Consider the following 21,583-nt stretch of genomic DNA (forward strand, 5'->3'; position numbering starts at 1 on the left):
AGCACGGTCGATAGACAGCAAGGGTGTTTGGAGCGTGATAGATTGAGGGATTAGGTGGCGTGGCTCCGTTCAGAGAACGCCACCAAGTACTAATCAGACTAATAAGTGTGTGTGTACCACCCTCAGGACAGACGGGTGGACTAGACCCGTTCTGCCCACTGGGATCCCTCCTGAATGTCTGTGACAGACGGGTGGATGAGACCCGTTCTGTTCACTTGGATCCACGTGGAACGTATGTGAAACACTAACACTACTCCTATTGAATAATTCACCCCTATGCTGTCCGTGGAGACCTATGAATAATAAAGAAAAATAGGAAAGCCACAGCAGCGTCTCACCAAAGGGTTTCTTTATTCAGGAACACTCCTCATAACAAGTCATAAAAAAGCATTTCGCAGCAACGTTTCGGCTAATGTTAGCCTTTGTCAAGCATAGCAATCACTAAAAATCACAGCCTATAAATAGCTATTCATAAGTCCACCCACACCGCTAAGTAACCAATAGAATTAAGAATTTATATGCAACACACCTGCATGTGAAACCAGCATACATCGACACCCTAATCAGCTGGCACAAAACATACCCATTTGAGGCCATCACCCATGAGTCCCCGCCATCCGTCCCGCGTCCCATAGCCGGCAATGCGCATGTCTGCATGCGTCATCGCACGCGCCGCCACAAGGCAGCGTGCGTATGACGCAACCAGATGAGCCCCGACGCATATTCCACGCTGGACCGCATACGTCATCAGGCGGCGGCCGGCGAATATCACCAAACCACTCCCACCTGGCGCGCCAAATTGGAATATGCATGAGGGTCCAAATGGGGCTGTGTGCAAAGGGCGATCGCACCGCTGTTATACATAAACAGCGTGCAAGAGGCGCCTATCAGGAGCACAGCAATAAACCATGTCAAAGCGCATCACCCATATCACTAACGCCAGGGCAGAATAAGGGGATATAAAAAGGCGTGTGTGCCCCAAACGGGTACAGAAAACATACTGGAGAAGTGAGAAACACCAGATGTTGATAACAAATGGCGTACTCACTAAACATAGGTGCCAACTAGTGGGTGATATCACATACAAGTGTGTATAGCAAAGACCACAATAATCATTATGGTACTATAGAGCGGTGTGGTTAGAACACATAATTAAAAGTACACAGCAAAAAATAGCAAAAATACTGTAACAGAAGAGGGATATGAAATCAAATTGAAAAAATGTCCGATCTTTAACTGATACCAGCCACATTAAACTCTAAATTTAAACCAAATGGCTGTAAGGATTTCAATGTGTAAATCCATTTGAGTTCCTTCTTCCTTAATATTGCATCTTTGTCACCCCCTCTCCGTAATGGCCCCACACCATCAATAACTCTAAAGCGAAGCTGGTTAACAGAATGCCCCGCTTCCACGAAATGTTTTGCAACGGGCTTATCCATGTTCATCTTGCGTATGGTGCTCTTGTGTTTATTGATGCGTTCTCTAATCTCCATAGTGGTCTCCCCCACATAGATAAGGCTGCAAGGGCACTGGATAGCATAAATCACATCCCGTGACCTGCAGGTATAATAGCCCTTGATTTTATATTTCTTCCCACTATACGGGTGGGAGAAAGATTCACCTTTGAGAACGTTACCACAATTACAGCAAGATAAACATGGATAAGTCCCGTTTTTGCGTGGTGCAAGAAGTTTTTGTGAAGGTGACTGCCCACCTACATCGGATTTAACAAGTCTATCACGGAGACTAGGGTTCCGTCTGTATGCCATCATCGGCGGGGATCTGAACTCTTCTATATCTGGCAATCCCCGTTGGAGTATATGCCATTCCTTTCTAAGGATGTTAGCAATGTTTCCACTATCCCGGCCGTAGATGGACACAAACGGAACCCTAGTCTCGGGGGTCATCCTTTCTGACTTCCGAAGTGCGGTGCACCTGTCAACCAGCCTCACCCTGCGTTTGGTTTGGGTGAGTAGGGGTTTCGGGTAACCCCGTTCCAAGAAACGTGTGCACATCGTGTCAATCCTCTGCGCACACGTGTTTTGGTCTGAAACAATTCTCTTCACTCGTAGGAGTTGACTCCATGGGAGCGAGTCAAGCATTCTGTGTGGGTGATAGCTATCATGCATGAGCAAAGTGTTGCGGTCAGTAGGCTTCCGATAGAGGTCCGTAGCCAAAAGACCCTCCATAACATAGACCCGCACATCTAGGAACTGCAACTCACTAGAAGAAACAGTAATAGTGAATTGCAGGTCCGGGACACCCGCATTCAAATGAAGGTGAAACTCGTCAAGTTCATCTCTTGTGCCTGTCCAGATCATAAAGATGTCGTCGATGTAGCGCCACCAACACAGGACTCTCCCAAAAAAAGGGGAGCGATACACGAGTTTGTCCTCCACCGCAGCCATAAAGATGTTAGCGTAGGTGGGGGCCACGTTGGACCCCATAGCCACACCCCGCTGCTGCTGGTAGAAGGTGTCCCCGAAGAGGAAATAACTCCTCTTCAGGACCACCTCCAAAAGGCGGAGGACAAATTGGCACACACCCGGGGAGAGTCCCATGTCGGACAGGGCCACATCGACGACATCTAACCCATATGTATGGTCAATACTTATTTTATTTACCACTATGAATAATAAAGTGACTGTGGTAGACACCACAAGAGGAACCAGTTCACTTGTCACCACATACAGATTTTTTATATATATATATATATATATTTTTCTAATTTGTGTGAGGTGCAAACCTTTTTAAATATATACTAATAAAAATATTAATTTTAACATTAGTTAGAGACCCCTAAAGGGATTCTAGGTCTTATTGACCACTGTAGTAGGAATATATTAATATCCCGAGGGTCTCTAAAAGGGACTTTGCATATTACATTAGCCCAAACAAGTCTCTTCTGCTTGTTGCCTGTCCTTAGCAGTGGTTTCCTAGCAGATATTCTACCATGAAGGCCTGATTCACACAGTCTCCTCTTAAAGGGGTTGTCCGGGATCAAGATTTTTTTTAAAAACCAGTTAAATCACTATTAATAGCGGTTTAAAGGTCCCCCCAGATGTTTTTAGCTATTTTTACACTTCAGCAGGGCTCCTACAGTCCCCCACTGATTGTTTACCTTTCTGTTTATGTGCAGCAACTTCCTGCCTCAATGCTTTCTGGGTCCCAGCGCAGCTAAACGCCTCCTTCCTTACTAAGAATGCGCCCTGCTCGGTGAGGGGCGTGGCTTAGCGCTGCGATGGGCGTGGCTTCGCGGCGTGAGGGGGCGTGTCTTAGCGCTTCTGTTGCCGCATAGTTACTGCCCCTCCATGCGCTTGGAATAATTAGAGGCCGACGGTGACGTCACCGGGCTCCTTGTGAAGCAGAAGGAGAGGCTTCACTATGCAGAAAGGGACCCGGTACGTCACTGACTGTGATAGAAACTGCACTTCCGGCTGAAAATTTGTCAAGTGAAAAAGGGCCATCAGAAATGTCTGGTAAGGGAAGGACAGGCATGAATGTAATATTTAGGGGACCATTGTACATGTAGACCCATGTCCCCAATCCCAGGACAACCCCTTTAACAGTTGTTCTAGAGATGTGTCTGCTGCTAGAACTCTGTGTGGCATTGACCTGGTCTCTAATCTGAGCTGCTGTTAACCTGCGATTTCTGAGGCTGGTGACTCGGATGAACTTATCCTCCGCAGCAGAGGTGACTCTTGGTCTTCCTTTCCTGGGGCGGTCCGCATGTGAGCCAGTTTCTTTGTAGCACTTGATGGTTTTTGTGACTGCACTTGGGGACACTTTCAAAGTTTTCCCAATTTTTCGGACTGACTGGCCTTCATTTCTTAAAGTAATGATGGCCACTCGTTTTTCTTTACTTAGCTGCTTTTTTCTTGCCATAATACAAATTCTAACAGTCTATTCAGTAGGACTATCAGCTGTGTGTCCACCTGACTTCTCCACAATGCAACTGATGGTCCCAACCCCATTTATAAGGCAAGAATTCCTACTTATTAAACCTGACAGGGCACACCTGTGAAGTGAAAACCATTTCAGGTGACTACCTCTTGAACCTCATCAAGAGAATGCCAAGAGTGTGCAAAGCAGTAATCGAAGCAAAAGGTGGCTACTTTGAAGAACCTAGAATATGACATATTTTCAGTTGTATCACACTTTTTTGTTATGTATATAATTCCACATGTGTTAATTCATAGTTTTGATGCCTTCAGTGTGAATCTACAATTTTCATAGTCATGAAAATAAAGAAAAATCTTTGAATGAGAAGATGTGTCCAAACTTTTGGTCTGTACTGTATATATATATATATATATATATATATATATATATATATACACACACACACATGTATATATTGTCAGGGCAACAATGAGTATGGTCCCTAAGCCAAGAAGATTTCCATCAGATTTACGCAACAGTGGGGAATGCCAGAGATCGATCTTATGGCGACAAGGTTCAACACCAAGGTGGACAGATTCTGCACCCTATACAGGGAACCCAATCCTTGGGCGGAAGATGCTCTGTCCATTCCGTGGAGGTTCAGGCTGGCCTATATATTCCCTCTAGTATCCATGATACCAACAGTATTGATGAAACTCAGGCAAGACCAGACCTCAGTGATCGCCATAATGCCTTTCTGGCCGAAGAGGTCTTGGTTCACCCAGCTCAGGCATGTGAGCCAGGGGCAATATTGGAAGCTTCCCCTGAGGCAGGACCTAGTACATCTGGCAGGGTCCTGCCTAGACTTGAAGAGTCTCAACCTGACAGCCAGGAGATTGATTGCCACCTTCTAGAGTCTAGAGGGTTTTCTTGCCAGGGTCCTGAGGACTTTATCTCATTCCAGATCGGTAGCTACCAACAAAGCCTATTCCAGAATCAGAAGGATTTTTCTGCAGTAGTGTGCCCTAAATGAGGTGTCCTCATTGGATCCCCCTCTTTCTTATGTTCTTCAGTTCCTACAGGATGGATTAGACAAAGGTCTCAAACCTTCAACCTTAAGGGTACATACCTCAGCTTTTTCAGCAGTTTTGGGCAAGCCCTTTTCTCAGGACCCTCTAATCAAATGGTTCCTTAAAGGAGCCAAAAGACTGCAACCTAGGATCCTGAGCCTTGTACCTCAGTGGGATCTGTCAGTCATGCTCAGGGGGTTATGCTCTCCCCCCCTTTGAGACCCTTCAGAGCGTGGATTTTAAATTCTTATCTTGGAAAATCAGTTTTTTGCTTGCCATTACTTCAGCAAAGAGAATCAGAGAATTGCAAGCCTTGGCTGCTGTGGAGCCATATACTGTATTTTTACCAGATAGAGTCCACCTGTGGTTTCTCCCCACCTTTGTTCCTAAGGTACCTTCTTTCCACAATTGAAACCAGGACATTTCTTTACCAGTTTTTTATCCATCTCCAGTGTCGGAAGAAGAGCAGGTCTTATAGACCCTAGATGTTGACAGAAGTATGAGAATATACCTAGAAAGAACTAAAGACTTTAGAAGATCCGAAAATATTTTCATTTTTTTTGCAGGAAGGAACAAAGGTCTTAAAACTTCTAAACCAACATTAAGCCGTTGGATCAATGAAGCCATCAGAGAAAAAAAAAAATCGCTCAGGTATAGGCGCTCCCTGCTTTTAGCCACACTCATGCTACCCGAGCGGTAGCTGCATCTACGGCTGAGAGGAGCCTAGTACCTTTGTGCTGCTGCCTCATGGAGTTCTCACTCTACATTTGTAAGCCATTATAGGCTTGACTTAAAGGGAGTCTGTCACCTACCTTACCGGTTTCAAACAGGTGACATTGTTCAGTCGGGCGCAAAGACATGACACAGATGTTACCCGTGGTTAGTTTTTCTGATGCGTCAAATCGCCCAAAAAGTTGTTTTTATCATATGCTAATAAGCCGTTGCAAGTACCCAGGGGCGGAGAGTTTTCTGAAAGTGCCCAAGTTTCTCCGCCTCACTTGCACTTAACTCCGCCCCTCAGTAAGCTCAGGCCAGCCCTGTGGCTCTGTGACATCATATTTCCCTGTAGGCTGTTCGTGCATCACTGCCGGGCCCGGGCAGAACACTGCGCATGCCCGATGCGCGAACAGCCTATAGGGAAATATACTGTCACAGAGCCACAGGGCTGGCTTGAGATTACTGAGGGGCGGAGTTAGGCACGAGTGAGGCGGAGGAACGTGGGCACTTTCAGAAAACTCTCCGCCCCTGGGCACTTGTGACGGTTCATTAGCATATGATAAAAACAACTTTTTGGGTCGATTTGAAGCATCAAAAGAACTAACCACGGGTAACATCTGTGTCATGTCTTTGTGCCCCATTGAACAATGTCACCTGTTTGAAACAGGTCCGGTAGGTGACAGACTCCCTTTAAGGAGTTCAGAACATAACGCCTTTGGCAGGTCTGTCTTGAATTAAGTTCCGCTGGAAGACCCTCCTTCATAGGTTCTCTTCTTGCCAAGTCCCCAGTTGTGCTGCTGTTGGGACGTAAAGGAATCGTTAATTTCTAATGATAATTTGTTTTCCTTTAGTTCTAACAGCAGCACACGTATATCCCTCCCTCTAATTTTTTGTGGGTTTATTACTTAACATTTCGCACGGTGTGTGTGTTTGGGGAGGTCATATTAGGGGCTTAATTGGTTAATCATCACTTTATTTTGATTTAATTAATAAAAGTTCCACCTGTCCTGATTGTCCACAGGGGCAGTAATACCCCAGTTGTGCTGCTGTTAGGACTAAGGGAAAACAAATTATTGTTTTTAACCACTTCCCAACAGCTCATAGACTATAAATGTCATGCGGGTCGCGATTTATCTTTGAATGGACGTTTTAGAGCATCCATTCAGAGATTGCAGCTGCACACGTTCCTCTGTGTCCCTGCCTTCTAGATGGCTGAACACACAATTCTGAATGAGTGCTGTGTATTAATCTAAGGAAGTGATATCCCACTTCCCATTCCGACCCTGTCAGTCATGTGACCGCTGGGGCCGGTAGATAGCAGATGCTGTCAGATCTTCCCGATACCGCGATCAGCCCTGCAGTGAGGCTGTACAGCATAGTATACTGCTGCACAGTCTCTCTGTGGGTTGTATTCCCCCTGTAACTGGGGCTACTATGTAAGGCCCAGTTACAGGAAAAATCAATAGTACAAAAAATAAATCAAAATTGTGATGTTAAATGTTCCCCATAGTTCTTGCATACCCTTATTGGGAACAGAAAGTGTAAAATAAAAAAAAATGCTTCCTAAAAATAAAAAAAATAAGTTTCAAATGTAAAAAAGCACATTTTTCCCCAATTGTCAATTAAAAATTGTTTACAAAAAATAGCCATATTTGGTATCGCCGCGGCTGTAATGATTGGCTCTATAAAAATATCACATGATGTACCCCATCAGATGAACAGCATAAAAAAATAATAAAAATTACATCAAAGCAGCTTTTTTTGTCACCTCACCTCCCACAAAAAGTATTAAAAAAATACAAAAAAATATAATATTAAGCAATCAAAAAGTCGTATGTACCCCAAAATGGTACCAATTAAAATGTCACCTAATCCTACATACAAGACCAAAGCCTGAAAAATGAAAAACAATATATATGGCTGTAAGAAATTGGCAACACAAAAACATGATTTTTTCCCCCTAAAAAAATCTTATTGTGTAAAACAAAAAAATAAAATAAATAGACATATTTGGCATCGCCGCATCCGTAACAACTGGCATTATAAAAATATTACATGATCTACCCCATCAGGTAAACCCGGATTTTTTTTTTTAATTACATCAAAATTTCTTCTTTTGTCATCTCTGTCCCCAAAAAACATAAAATCAAGTCATCAAAAAGTCTTAAGTACCCAAAAATGGTACTGATAAAAATTACAGTCTGTACTGCAAAAGGTAAGCACTCGGACATCTAAGCTGGCAGAAAAATGTACAAATTTTTGTATGTGGCGGTGCGAAATATAACAGATTTTTACTATAAAGGGATTTTATTATGCAAAAATAGTAACACATAAAAAAAAAAAAGTCATATTCATATCAACCTGAAGAATAAAGTAAGCATATCATATACCGTATTTTGCCCTATAAGACGCACCGGCCCATAAGACGCACCTAGGTTTTAGAGGAGCACAATAAGAAAAAAATATTTTTCATTAGACCTCAGGTCAGACCAGCAATCAGACCCCCAATGTTAATAAGACCCCAGCAAGACCTCAGCTCAGACCCCAATGTGAATGACCCCAATCAGACGTCAGATAAGAGCCCCATGACTCTCATCAGCCCCCGTTTGCCTCTCATCAGCCCCCAGCAGTCTCATATCAGCCCCCAGCAGTCTCATATCAGCCCCCAGCAGTCTCATATCAGCCCCCAGCAGTCCCTATTACTTCATATCAGCCCCAAGCAGCCCCCATTGCCTCTTATATTAGCCCCCAGCAGTCCCTATTGCCTCATATCAGCCACCAGCAGCCCCCATTGCCTGTCATATTAGCCACCAGCAGCCCCCATTGCCTCATATCAGCCACCAGTAGCCCCAACTACCTCTCATGTTACCCCTATTGCCTCAGATTAGCCCCCAGCAGCCCCATATTGCCTGAAATCATCCCCAGCAGCTCCATATTGCTCCAGATCAGCCCCCAGGAGCCCCATATTGCCTCAAATCATCCCCCAGCAGCTCCATATTGCTCCAGATTAGCCCCCAGGAGCCCTGTATTGCCTCAGGAGCCCCATATTGCCCCAGATCAGCCCCCAGCAGATCCATATTGCCCCAGATCAGCCCCCAGGAGCCCTATATTGCCTCATGTTTTATAAAATAATCACTTACCTTTTCTGCTCTGGACGCCGACGCTCCTCACCTACATTGTGATCCTCTTCATCCTGCTGTCAGCTGTGCTGTGAACTGGCGCTCACAGCGTGATGTCAAAGAGTGCCCTCACGCTGACAGCCGAGGACCAGGAAGTGGTGAGTACAGAGCCTTCACGGCTTCCTGGTCCTCCGGTACTAATGAGCCATTGTGGAAGCGCTCATTAGTAGAGATGGCCTTGCGGTTGGCCTGGCGGTCGCTTTGCGGCGAACTTTGCGTGTTCGCGATTCGCCGAACATATGGACAGATTTGCGCCCATCATATTCTTTTACATTATGAAGAACTTTGACCCATGCCACATCCATCAGGTAGTACAGGACAGCAAATTGAGTCATTTCAGCACATGGACATACCCCCTACCTTATAAATAAACCTGATCTGGCCGCCATTTTACATTCAGTGTTTTGCCAGTGTAGGGAGAGGTTGCTGTGTGGACCAGGGACAGGCTGTTAGGGACACCAAACGATAGCTAATAGGACCACAAAAGTCATTTTAAGGACTAGTATAGGTGTGCTATCTATATATGTGATACACAAAGGGGTGCAATATACTTATACTTTTATATTTAGTCAAAAACACATAGATCTATATAGTGATCACCTGGAAGTCAGGGGGCTAGGGGCTTACTAGGGCCATTTTTATATAGGGTAAGGTTCGGGCTCTCTCTTATCAGGGCGGGTGGTCTGTGGTTAGGCTATCAGGGTCAGAATAGCCCCCCCCCTCCCCGTAGGGCAATATCAGGGACAGTTCTCTGCCCACCCTGTCCTTCAATACCACATCATCATCTAAACCAGGGATAGATGGTTTTTGTTTTCTCTCCGGGATTCAGGGATGTGCACTGGACATATGGTTTCTGATTTGGTGCCGCCGAGCATCTGATTTAGTGCCGTCGAGCACTTGTTATTGCCTTCCACATCTATGCTTTTTTCTTAAAGGGATTCTGCACTTTGTTTTAACTGATGATCTATCCTCTGGATAGATCATCAGCATCTGATCGGCTTGGGTCCGCACCCGGGACCCCCACCGATCAGCTGTTTGAGAAGGCAGCGCCGCAGCCTTCTCGCTGTTTACCGCTGGCCCAGTGACGTCACGACTAGTATCAACTAGCGTGAGCGGGGCTAAGCTCTGTTCACTTGAATGGAGCTTAGCCCCGCCCACGCTATCCAGAGGATAGATCATCAGTTTAAACAAAGTGCAGAACCCCTTTAACTTTAATCATTTAATTTATTTTCATTTTGAGGGATATCTTTTCCATTCACATGTCCACAAAATGGGTCCGCATCCGTTCCGTAATTTTGCAGAAAGGGTGCAGACCCATTCATGTTCAATGGGGACGGAATGTGCTGTCTGCATCCGCATTTGCAGATCCGCATTTTCGTTTAAGCACTACCGCATCTGTGCTTCCGTTTCCGCAAAAAAATAGAACATGTCCTATTTTTGTCCACAATTGCAGACAAGATTAGGCATTTTCTATTATAGTGTCGGCGATGTGCGGTCCACAAATTGCGGAATGCACATTGCCGGTGTCCGTGTTTCGCGTGAATCGATCAGGGATCTATTTGCATCTTTACAGCCAAGTATTATAAATTCTATGCCTGTTGGGCCAAAGTGCTCACTACACCCCTTAAAAATTTCTTGGGTGGTGTAGTTTCCAAAATGTGGTCCCTTTTAGGGGGTTTTCACAGTAGAGGTACCTCAGGGTCCCTTCACACGCAATATGGCACCCATGGTGCTGCTTACTTTCTGAGCCCTGCTGTGTGCCTATACAGCAGTTTATGACCACAGTTTACGACCAAACTGCAGATTCAGGGTAATAAATATTGAGGTTAGTTTTGTTGTCAACCCTTGATGTGTTACAGGAAAAAAATAGATTAAAATAGAAAATGTGCAGAATTTTTTTTTTTCTCCATTTTGCTTTCATTTTTGTGGAATACTTAATTTGTGGGTGTTTTTTTATTATGCAAAGTGACTTCAGAACTGAATTAGTCCTTAAAAAAAATTGATTTTTTAAAAATTGCTTCTAAAATTCTAAACCTAATGATGCCAAAATAATGCCAACATAAAGCAGACATATGGGGGGCGGAGCCAGCGCCGGAGCCGAGAGGACATGCTTTGCTGAGCTCCGTACATTACCTTGCCAAGGGACCTGCTTACGTCTGCTAATAACCGCTGAAATGGTCAAGATAGGAGGGCAGAAGACCACTGACACAGGTGCGATGCCAAAATCCCATAACCAGGGCGCGGGGATGTCAAAATACCTGAAAAAACAGTCCAGCACGGCTGTGATCAGGGAATCCAAGATGGCACAGGCGGATGAATGCACTCCCGCCGAGACTGAAGAAGGCGCCTCTGATGATGACAGCGACGGAGGTGAGTCAGCGAACTCACGCCAATTACCAGTCTCCAGACGCTTTATTAAACAAGCCCTAGCAGAAGCCTTATCCCCCCTTAAGCAAGAAATCTCTAACCTCACGCAAGAAATCCAACATGTAGGCCATAGAGTGGAATCGCTAGAAGCCACACAAGCGGCAACCTTGGAGCATAGCTCGGCCGTGGTACAATCTCATTCCTCATGCCAGCGCCACATTAACTCTCTCTATGCCGCAATGGAAGATCAAGAGAATCGCAGTCGGCGAAACAATCTTAGATTCAGGGGCATACCTGAAACAGTGCCTGCTGAGGATCTTGTGACCACCATTAAAAATATTGCTACCTCTCTCCTAGACAACGAAGATCCTGCGAGTATGACTATAGAAAGAGCGCATAGAGCCCTGCGACAAAAGCCAAAGGACTCTGATCCACCTAGGGACATTATATGTCGCTTTTTGAATTTCCTTGACAAAGAAAAAATGCTAGCAGCGGCTAGGACAACTAACACCATTTCACTTGGGGACGCGTCAATCTCAATTTACCAAGACCTGGCGCCTTGTAACCCTGCAAAAAAGAAGGATCCTTAAACCCCTTACAGAGCACCTTCGCAATAACCGAATTCCATATAGATGGACTTTTCCATTTGGCCTCACTTTTTCGCATGCTGGAAAATTCATCAGGATCTCTTCATATGAGGATCTGCAAACAGCTTTCGTCACCATGGACATTACCCCGATGGACATTGCTAACTGGTATACAGTATCCGACATCTCATCACTCCCACCTATCCCGAAAATCACCCCATGGGAGAAGTCACCTGCTACCAAACTACAACGGTTTAGACACAGAAGTGGATTGCTGACACCAAGGAGAATCACTTGAATGTCTGGGTGCTATAGATACTCACCAACAATTTTTTCTATGTTCTCTTTCTGATATCTTGCCTTCTCTTTCCTACTTCCATATTTATCCCCTCCTCCTTGAAGGACCAATGCATATAGTATGTTATAAGATTTGTGTACTATTATGAATCACCAGAAGTAACTGCCTTTCAGCTCACCATGTCCCATATAATGGCAAGATCTAATAATTGGGTTTACCCACACTTCCCCCTTCTCACTACTTTGATGGTATTTCCCATCATTTCAATGTTCTATCAGAGTTATGCTGATTGTTATGTTTATAGATATGTTTCTCCTTCTTCTTCCTTCAGTCATGTCACTTTGAGTAGACTTTCCACAAGTCACCCGGCGTTCTTGGGATGGATGCTCGCTCTCCTTGGGGCCATTTGGTATGATATCCTATTCTCTCACTTCGCAAGGTACCGGTATAATTGTATCACCCCAATCCTGACCCGAACAATATGGCGGATCTAAATATAGTTACCTATAATGTTAAGGGTCTCAGATCTCCCTCAAAACGCTCTCAAATCTTCTCCCTTCTGGGAAAGGAAAAGTCCTCCATAATCTTCCTCCAGGAAACCCATTATAAACATAATAAGTACCCGGACTTATCTTTCTCTAGATTCCCAAATTGGTACCATTGCGGAGCTGATGGGGCTGCCTCAAGGGGAGTAAGCATCGGTTTCAAAAAAAGCGTACCCTTTACATATGCCTCTCACATTCAAGATCCCGAAGGGAGGTACATTATTTTGAAGGGTCATATCAGTCAGAAAATGTATACTTTTGTAAACCTTTATGCCCCTAATTCAGACCAGATATCTTGGTTGTTGTCTACCCTTTCTTTGATAGAAAACCATCATGAAGGTATTCTTGTCTTAGCAGGAGATCTTAATGTTGCGTTACATCCTCTTACCGACACTTCCTCCAAAAGGTCTTCCTTCTCTGCCAGAGCCCTGAGAAAATTAAACGCTAAATTATACAATTTAGGTCTGATTGACATTTGGAGATGCCTTAACCCAAATTGCTCTGATTATTCTTTTTTTCCGTTCCAGCACAGTCCTATAGCAGGATCGATTATATCTTTGTCTCTAAGGACCAGGTTCAGTTCTGCACCGACACGAGGATCGGAAGTATATCCATTTCTGATCACGCGCCTGTATTCTGTACCTTGCGTTCTTCATCTGATACGGGTAGGTCCCCTATTTGGAGGCTCAATGAGTCCATTCTGAGCAGCGAGGCACACAGGACCTACTTTAAATCACTACTAGATGAATACTTCTCTATAAATAATACACCTGACATATCCCCCCATGTCCTTTGGGATGCCCATATGGTTTTCATCAGGGGTCACTTTATTAGCAAATGCTCCTTCATAAAGAAACAATATGAGAAACGTCTGTCTGCCCTTTTAGACCAAATTCATGCCCTTGAAACCCTACATAAAAGTTCCCTAGCTCAGCAACATTTGGATGACCTTAATGCACTTAGAGCAGACCTCAAAAATCTATTAAACGAAAGGTCAGCAAAATATTATCTGTCCTCACAACATAAATTTTTCGCCCATGGCAATAAGGCATCCAAATTTTTGATGAGCCGTATCAAACGCAGACAACAGACAAGACATGTAACTTCTATCAAAGCCCCCCAAGGAACACCAATTTTCTCCTCAAAGGAAATTGCTGAACAATTCAAAATCTTTTATGAATCTCTTTACAATCTTGATCCCCCTAGCCAAGTACAATCTCTTTCAGACAAAGAGACTGAAACGCATCGCTTCCTAAGATCCTTAAACCTCCCATCACTATCCCCCTCTCAAAAAAGCACCCTATCAAGTCCTTTCACTCTTGCAGAATTGACCACAGCTTTAAAGACCTCACCTAAAGGAAAAAGCCCTGGACCTGACACGATCTGGGACTTACAGCTGTTAGACATTTTTTGGGGAAGGATTCGTCCATGCCAGAACAGCAAAAAGAATTCTTACTGGATGCCATTGAATTTATTTTAAATCATAATTTTTTTTACTTTTAATGAGGTGTATTACATTCAGAAAAAAGGGACCGCGATGGGGACGAAGTTTGCCCCATCATACGCAAACCTTTTTATGGGCCTCTTTGAGGAACACCATGGTCTATTGTCTCACCCGAAAATCCGTTATTACCAGAGATATATCGATGACATTATTTTTATATGGGAAGGGGATGTTGAAGAGCTAGTATCCTTTGTAAAAATTCTAAATGCAAACCAATGGGGCCTTGGGTTTAGCCTGGAGCACAACCCCCGAGAAGCTATCTTCTTGGATATTCATTTGAGCATAAAAAACAATAAGATCATCACTAAAACTCACTTTAAACAGGTGGACGCGAACAGCTACCTTAACTATAAAAGCTGCCACCACCCAAAATGGAAGAACAACATACCATTCAGCCAGATGAAGAGGTTGAGGAGGAATTGCTCTGACAACCAGACCCTAAAGAAACAACTAAACTCCTTATGTCAAAGGTTTGCTGAAAAAGGTTACCCTAAAACTCTAATCAAAGAATCTGAGAAAAGATCTCTGTCACTTTGCCAAATCAACGCCCTCCAACCCAAAATAAATAAAAATAAAAACACTAACACCGAGAACAAGACTCAGTTTAATCTGATTACAAGATTTAATGTGAGACATGTTGCAATCCGGCAAATTATGAAGAAACATTGGGGCATATTACAAAGGGACCCTATTTTAAAACATATACTTCCCCCAGTGCCAGGCCTAACATTCAGAAGGGCCCAAACCCTTAAAAACATAGTTGCACCTTCTTGCCCCAAAATTACAGAAATGGGAAAGGCCACAAAACCAACAAACCCATCAGAAAAAGGGGCCTTTAGTTGCAAAATAAAGAAATGCAAATGCTGTGGAATGATCAAGGATAAGACTAAAACCATACAATGTCCCACATTCTGGTGAGGTCATTACGTTGAGGCACTTTATGAGTTGTGGATCTCGGAATATAATCTATCTGCTTACATGCCCTTGCAATCTGTTATATATTGGGAGAACCACCCAAACCCTTAGAGAAAGAATGAACGAGCATCGCTCAAATATCCATCGCAAAGTTCTGACTCACAGCGTTTCCAGACATTTCTTCGAACACCACAACAGTGATCACCCCTGTTGAATGGGTCCCCTATTCATTTCAACAGTTGGCTCGAAAAGAAATGTTCTGGATATACAAATTTAATACGCTGGTTCCCTTTGGCCTAAACGAAGCCCTCGAATATACAAATTATTAACCCACCCATAGTTATGTGTGTATGTGTATGTATGTGTGTATATATATATATATATATATATATATAGGTGTATATATATATATATATATATATATATGTTCATTTATTTACTTATTTATTATTTTTTTATTTTTTTTATATATAATTTTTTTTATATATATATATTTTTATTTATATATATATATATATATTTCACACATTTTTTTATATATATGTTTTTTAACATATATATTTTTACATATTTATATTAATATTTCCATATGTATTTACATATCCATTTAATGACTTCTTCGGCTCTCTGGGAATATATATATTTGTATGTCCTATGCATATATGTTAAATTTTATATGCACATTTTTTGGATGTGGTTTTTTAGTGACATTTTCTACGGAATTTTATCATCTTTTTTTATATATATACATTTTTTATTCTTTATTTTATTTTCTCTATTATTATTATTATTATTTTAGATTTTTATTTATAGTCTTCTAAAACTTGTTTCCTTCTATATATACATTTGTCCTACCTTTCCTTAAGAATAGTTTAGTTTCTATTTTTATCATGTAATTATGCACAGCCCTGTATTTATCATATGATCCTGAGCTCCTCCCCCTCTCTTTCCCCCTAACAATAATAATGAGAATAATAATACCAATATTCCTTATCTAATATGGCTACAAGATCTTTTAAGATGCTGTCAACCAGGTCCCAAATCAACATTGCTGACAGCACGAACAAAACACATATCGGAACGCCCCACAGGACAGCCCATTGAATAACATCATCGGGTGCGTTCCACTGTGGAACGCACGGGCACTTCCGGTTCAGTCCGAAACCGGAAGTGGGGTCGGAGAGCAGCCAAAAATAGATCTGATCCTCTCCTTGTAAAGACACTCTCCCATCTTCTCCCAATCACTCATTATACAAGGTACATACCTGCCCTCTTTGTCTATTATTATGTGTTTATCTGCATAAATGCGTTCCACCGTGGAACGCACCATCACTTCCGGTCCACATAGGAACCGGAAGTGATGCTCCCTTACAAGCGTGGATGTGTTTGTCTGCCATATTTATCCCTATATATAGACAGCAATTGTAACATTGTATACACTGCTGCTCCTGAGGAAGGGGTGTTTAATAGACCCCGAAACGCGTTGAGCTCACCTATTGCCTGCTTTTTGAATAAAGGAAGTTACAAGAAGATCTCAGTGTGGACCTGCTGCTTCATCCTATCATTCTACTTGCGATCCAGGCGAGGGGGGAATATCCAGTAGGTGTCTTGAGCTTTATCCTATTGGATTCCTCCCTGGTGAAGTAAGTTTGAATATATTGTGGAGTTTATTGCTATTTGAAGCAATTTCACGGAGGAATCATTATCAGACCCTCCATCTAGGGTGTGTATCCTACACCTTTGTGTCTGTTCATGTATTTTTTTGTATACATTTGTATACATCTATATCTGTATAGTTGTTCTCTATTTTATCTATTATTAGCGAGCTCCATTTACAGTATAACAGCTTCCATCAGCTACTACTATACATTTAGGGGTGCGTGGCGCCGGACACCTTCTTTTCCGGTGGTTATGGTTGTATATATTTTTTCCTGCTCTCTATTCTTGTCCTTTTAGGAACCGACGTCGAGAAGGCATTTGACCGTATAGATTGGTCTTTCATCAAACAAACCTTGCAGAAATTCCAAATCCCCGACTCATTTATACACGCTATCTTTGCAATGTATACCAACTCTTCTGCTGCAGTTTCAGTCAACAACCTTATCTCGTCCCGCTTTTCCATAAAAAACGGTACCCGCCAAGGCTGTCCTCTCTCCCCTCTTATCTTTGTCCTTGTAATGGAAACTTTGATGCAAGCCCTTAGACAGGAGAAAGGAATAACAGGCCTAAAAATCGGAACATTAGAATTTAAATTAGCTGCTTTTGCGGATGACCTTCTGATAATTACCACCAACCCCTTAACTTCCATGCCATTAATAACCTCTCTCCTAGCTAAATTTGGCTTTTTATCTAACTTCAAAGTTAATCCCCATAAATCACAAATCCTGCACAGTGGTCTTTCCTCTAAAACGCTCACAACTCTTAGATCTAGCTCCCCTTTTGACTGGACCTCTCCTCGCCTAAATTATTTAGGTATTAAGATTACTTCTCATCTCTCAGATCTATTCCGCCTTAACTATACACCCCTCTTGTCTGCCATCGCTGCTCAGCTGGACTCATTAGATCATCATTGCCTATCCTGGTTTGGAAGAAAAAATATGGTCATGTCTTTAGTGATACCTAGACTGACCTACCTCATGCAAGTCCTCCCTTTACCTATACCTAGGTCATACTTCCGATCCTTGAATAACCATATCAGGAAATTTATCTGGCAGGTAAGGAAACCTAGGATCTCCTTTGCAACTTTAACTAAACCTAAACACTTGGGAGGAATAGGCCTCCCGGATCCAGAGAAATACATGAAAGCAATACACCTCTGCAGAGTAATGGATTGGCTTAGTCCCCATAAGCAAAAACAATGGTTAGCTCTGGAGAATATTTATTTCCCATCCACTCTCAGGGCCTTGTTGTTGGCGGACAGACCACTTCCTGCTCGAGCTTCCATACCTAATCCAATGATTTCCACTACCATCAAGGTATGGGAGTGGTTCTCCGCCAATCATCGGGCACTAACCCTACCTTCTCCCCTATTACAAGTAAAAGACATGATATCATTGGCTCCTAGGGAACTAAAAGATTCTTCTCCTACTGAGTTTAGATCCTCTAGCATACCTATACTAGAACTACTGGATAAAGATGGTTGTATTTTACTGGACCCGCTTCTATTGGAAGCATTAAACCTCACTCCCTCTAACAATTTACTCATTAACTATATAAAGAAAGACCTTCTCTCGTGGGCAAAAACACTTGATACTCAAAAAACTCCAGATTGGTTTGAAAATCTACTTAATGCTCCCAAATATCCTCCTAAGCTCATATCTACTATGTACAAACGAATAAACCTCCCCACTGCGGATGTCAAACCTGCTTTTATTGGCATATGGGAGGGTGACTTAAAGAAAAACTTCACACAAAAGGAGGTTCTTAAACTCTGCACTATTCCTCACAAGCTCTCTCGTTGTGTCCGTGTCCAGGAAAATGGATACAAAGTGCTATCACGATGGTATAAAACCCCAGACAAAATCTCAAAATTCTTCCCTACTGTCCCTGACCGCTGTTGGAGGTGCGAGGACATGAAGGGCACATTTGGTGGGACTGTTCCAAGATCTCTGATTGGTGGAAAACCATTTTTCAAATCAGCAACAAGATTTGCAAGTCCACTTTCCCATGTACCTCTGAAATTGCTTTACTCTCGTTTGGCATCCGCGGTAGGGACAAATATACGTTGGCCTTATTCTCCTCCCTGATATCGGCAGCGCGTCTCCTCATCCCAACTCTGTGGCGTTCTACTGAGACTCCAAAGGTTGAACATTGGCTCAATAAAGTTGACCAAATTTACCGCCTTGAGGAGTTATCCCATTGGGAACTTAACTCTAGATCCACCTTTCTATTGATTTGGACCCGCTGGAAAGAATATAGACACTTTACTTGATAATATTTATAGTATAATTGTCTCTTAGTTAACATGACTGACTACCTATTTCCCTTCCCCCCTCCCCTCCCTTTCCTCCCCCCCCTCCTTTCCTCCCCCCCTTCCTTTCTTTACTCTTCATAAGTTTCATGTTAACTTTAATGTTCCAATTGTAACTTTTATTGCAAGATTACCTGTCATCATACCATGTGCTATTTTGTGTCATTTGACAGTGATCTACTGCCATACATGTACTCTATACTATCAAAAAAACAATAAAAAATTGTTAAATAAAAATAAATAAAAATAAAGCAGACATATGGTGATGAATGATAATTAATAAATATTTTAAGAGGTATCACTATCTGTCTTAACCATTTCACTTCCTGAGGTTTTTTCGTTTTCATTTTTCTTCCCCATCTTCCATAAATTATTTCTATTTCCATTAGCTGTATGAGGACTTTTTTCGGGACAAGTTCTACTTTCTAATGCCACCATTAATTATGGCATACAATGTAGTGGGAAGAGGTAAAATAATTTTCAAACAAAATGCAATTTCTCCACTGTTTTATGGGTTTTGTTCCCACGGCGTTTAGTTTGCGGCAAAACTGACCCATGCCCTTCGTTCTCTGGGGCAGTACAATTACAATGATACCCCATATGTATAGGTTTTTTTTATGTCTTAATAGTGTAAAAATAAATTTAAAGGGGTTCTGAAGTTTTTCAAACTGATGATCTATCCTCTGGATAGGTCATCATCCTCTGGATAGATCATCAGCATCTGATCAGCTGGGGTCCGACTCCCGGGACCCCTGCCGATCAGCTTTTTTAGAAGGCAGTGGCACTGTTTACCGCAGGCCCAGTGACGTGACGACTAGTATCCAATGGCCTGGGCAGAGCTAAGCTATATTTAAGTGAACAGAGCTTAGCCCCGCCAAGGCCATTGAAAATAGTCGTGACGTGACTGGGCCTGCGGTAAACAGCAAGAAGGCTGCGGTGCTACTGCCAATGCCGCTGCCTTCTCAAACAGCTGAACGGCAGGGGTCCCGGGTGTCGGACCTCAGCTGATCAGATGCTGATGATCTATCCAGAGGATGATGACCTATCCAGAGGATAGATCATCAGTTTGAAAAACTTCAGAACCCCTTTATACTTTGAAAAAAAAATATATATATATATGTATATTTTTTTACATCACCATATTCTGACCCCCATAACTTTTTTGATAGTTATATCTACTGAGCTGTGGCGATTTTGACCCTTTTTCCATCACGCCATTTGCCGTATTGTATATTATATGGAAAGGGGGGTGATATAAACTTTTATATTTTTTACATATTTGTTAACAGTCTTTTTTTTTTTAATGATTTTGAAGCTTATATATGAGCCTAAAAAATCTATTGTTAATTTTGAACAATCATGTATTTTTAAAATGACTTTATTAATGTCTATTGCTCATTTCTTATGTTGGCCTGCCATCTGGTGTCCAAAATAAGAATTGCAGTTTGAATACTCTAGGTCTCTTTAGCGAGACCCACGGCATTAAAATCAGTTACCGGCATCCCCATTGGTCGCAGGGAATGTCGGTAGGATTTCGAGAATTGTGAGCTTCCAGGTTTTTGACACTTTAGATGCCGTGATCTCACTTAATCATGGCATCTAAAGGCTTTAATTACCGGGATTGACATTATTGCCGTTCGCAGTAATTAGCGTTAGGTCTTTTCTGTTTGAAACAACAGAGACCTGTCGGCCATGACGCCCGCTGCACGTGCGAGCGGGCGCCATGTTTGCCTATTGCTCCAGTAGAAAATAGTGAATTTTTCCCAAAAATTTGGTAAATTTTCAATTTTTTTATAAATAAGGGTATAACATAGGGACTCAATTTAACAATAACATGACGTACAATATGTCAATTTTAAAACGGCTTGGGTAAGTAAAAACATTCCAAAGTTTGTATCACATAAATTTACGCATGTCAGACTCACAAAATTAGTCTTGGTCAGGAAGGGGGTAAATGGCCTGGTCTCAAAATGGTTAAGGAAAATACATGTTTCTTACATGCCTAGTAAGATGTGTCAAATCTATTACACAGCATGGGGCAACTTAGTCTAGCTTTAAGCTATCTAAATTTAAGGCCGTATTAATAAACCTCCACCACTATCATGTATGCTAAAGCATAACTTGAACAAACTTACCTGTGGCTGATATATGCTCCCAGGATCCCGGGGTCCAAGTCCTACAAAGGATCGATTGGCTGGAGGTGTACTAGGGGAAGAATATGCTGTAAAGAAAGAATAATTATTGATACAAACGCCAAAATGGGTGGGTGGGGGGCTTAAGGGTACAGGCTATATAAAAATAGTCTTACAATTGTTCAGATTAAGTGATTGTGACTTCATACAGGTTTCAAGAATACTGAGCCCTTAACCACCAATATGACAACTACAGAACTATAGAAAAGCAATAAAGACGTAAATTATAATGCTTGAAATTAAAATGCTAATGGATTAAGGATTCTGCATGCCAAAGCATTTGCTTTAATCGCAATAAAATAAAAGCAGTCACAGACCATAGAAAGGTACACTGCTGTAATGATGTGGACTTAC

The 21,583-nt window shown here is 42.4% G+C and overlaps 1 protein-coding gene across 5 annotated transcripts in view; it reads right to left on the minus strand.

The window, feature by feature from the left end:
• The window catches only part of NFIC (nuclear factor I C), an 834,580-nt gene that overhangs the window by 133,786 nt on the left and 679,211 nt on the right, over positions 1–21,583 (minus strand). For 4 of the 5 annotated variants that reach the window (XM_044306604.1, XM_044306589.1, XM_044306596.1 and 1 more), the window contains 2 exons: positions 21,173–21,258; positions 18,560–18,970 (listed from right to left, as the gene is read on the minus strand). In XM_044306604.1, the coding sequence (XP_044162539.1) occupies positions 18,902–18,970; positions 21,173–21,258 (155 nt within the window). In that variant the 3' untranslated portion in view covers positions 18,560–18,901. Of the gene's footprint in view, positions 1–18,559; positions 18,971–21,172; positions 21,259–21,583 lie in introns of those variants that run through there. The other variant, XM_044306615.1, reaches the window with a different exon arrangement.

This window comes from Bufo gargarizans, chromosome 1, assembly GCF_014858855.1.
Source record: "Bufo gargarizans isolate SCDJY-AF-19 chromosome 1, ASM1485885v1, whole genome shotgun sequence".
In the NCBI taxonomy this organism is placed as follows: Eukaryota; Metazoa; Chordata; class Amphibia; order Anura; family Bufonidae; genus Bufo; species Bufo gargarizans.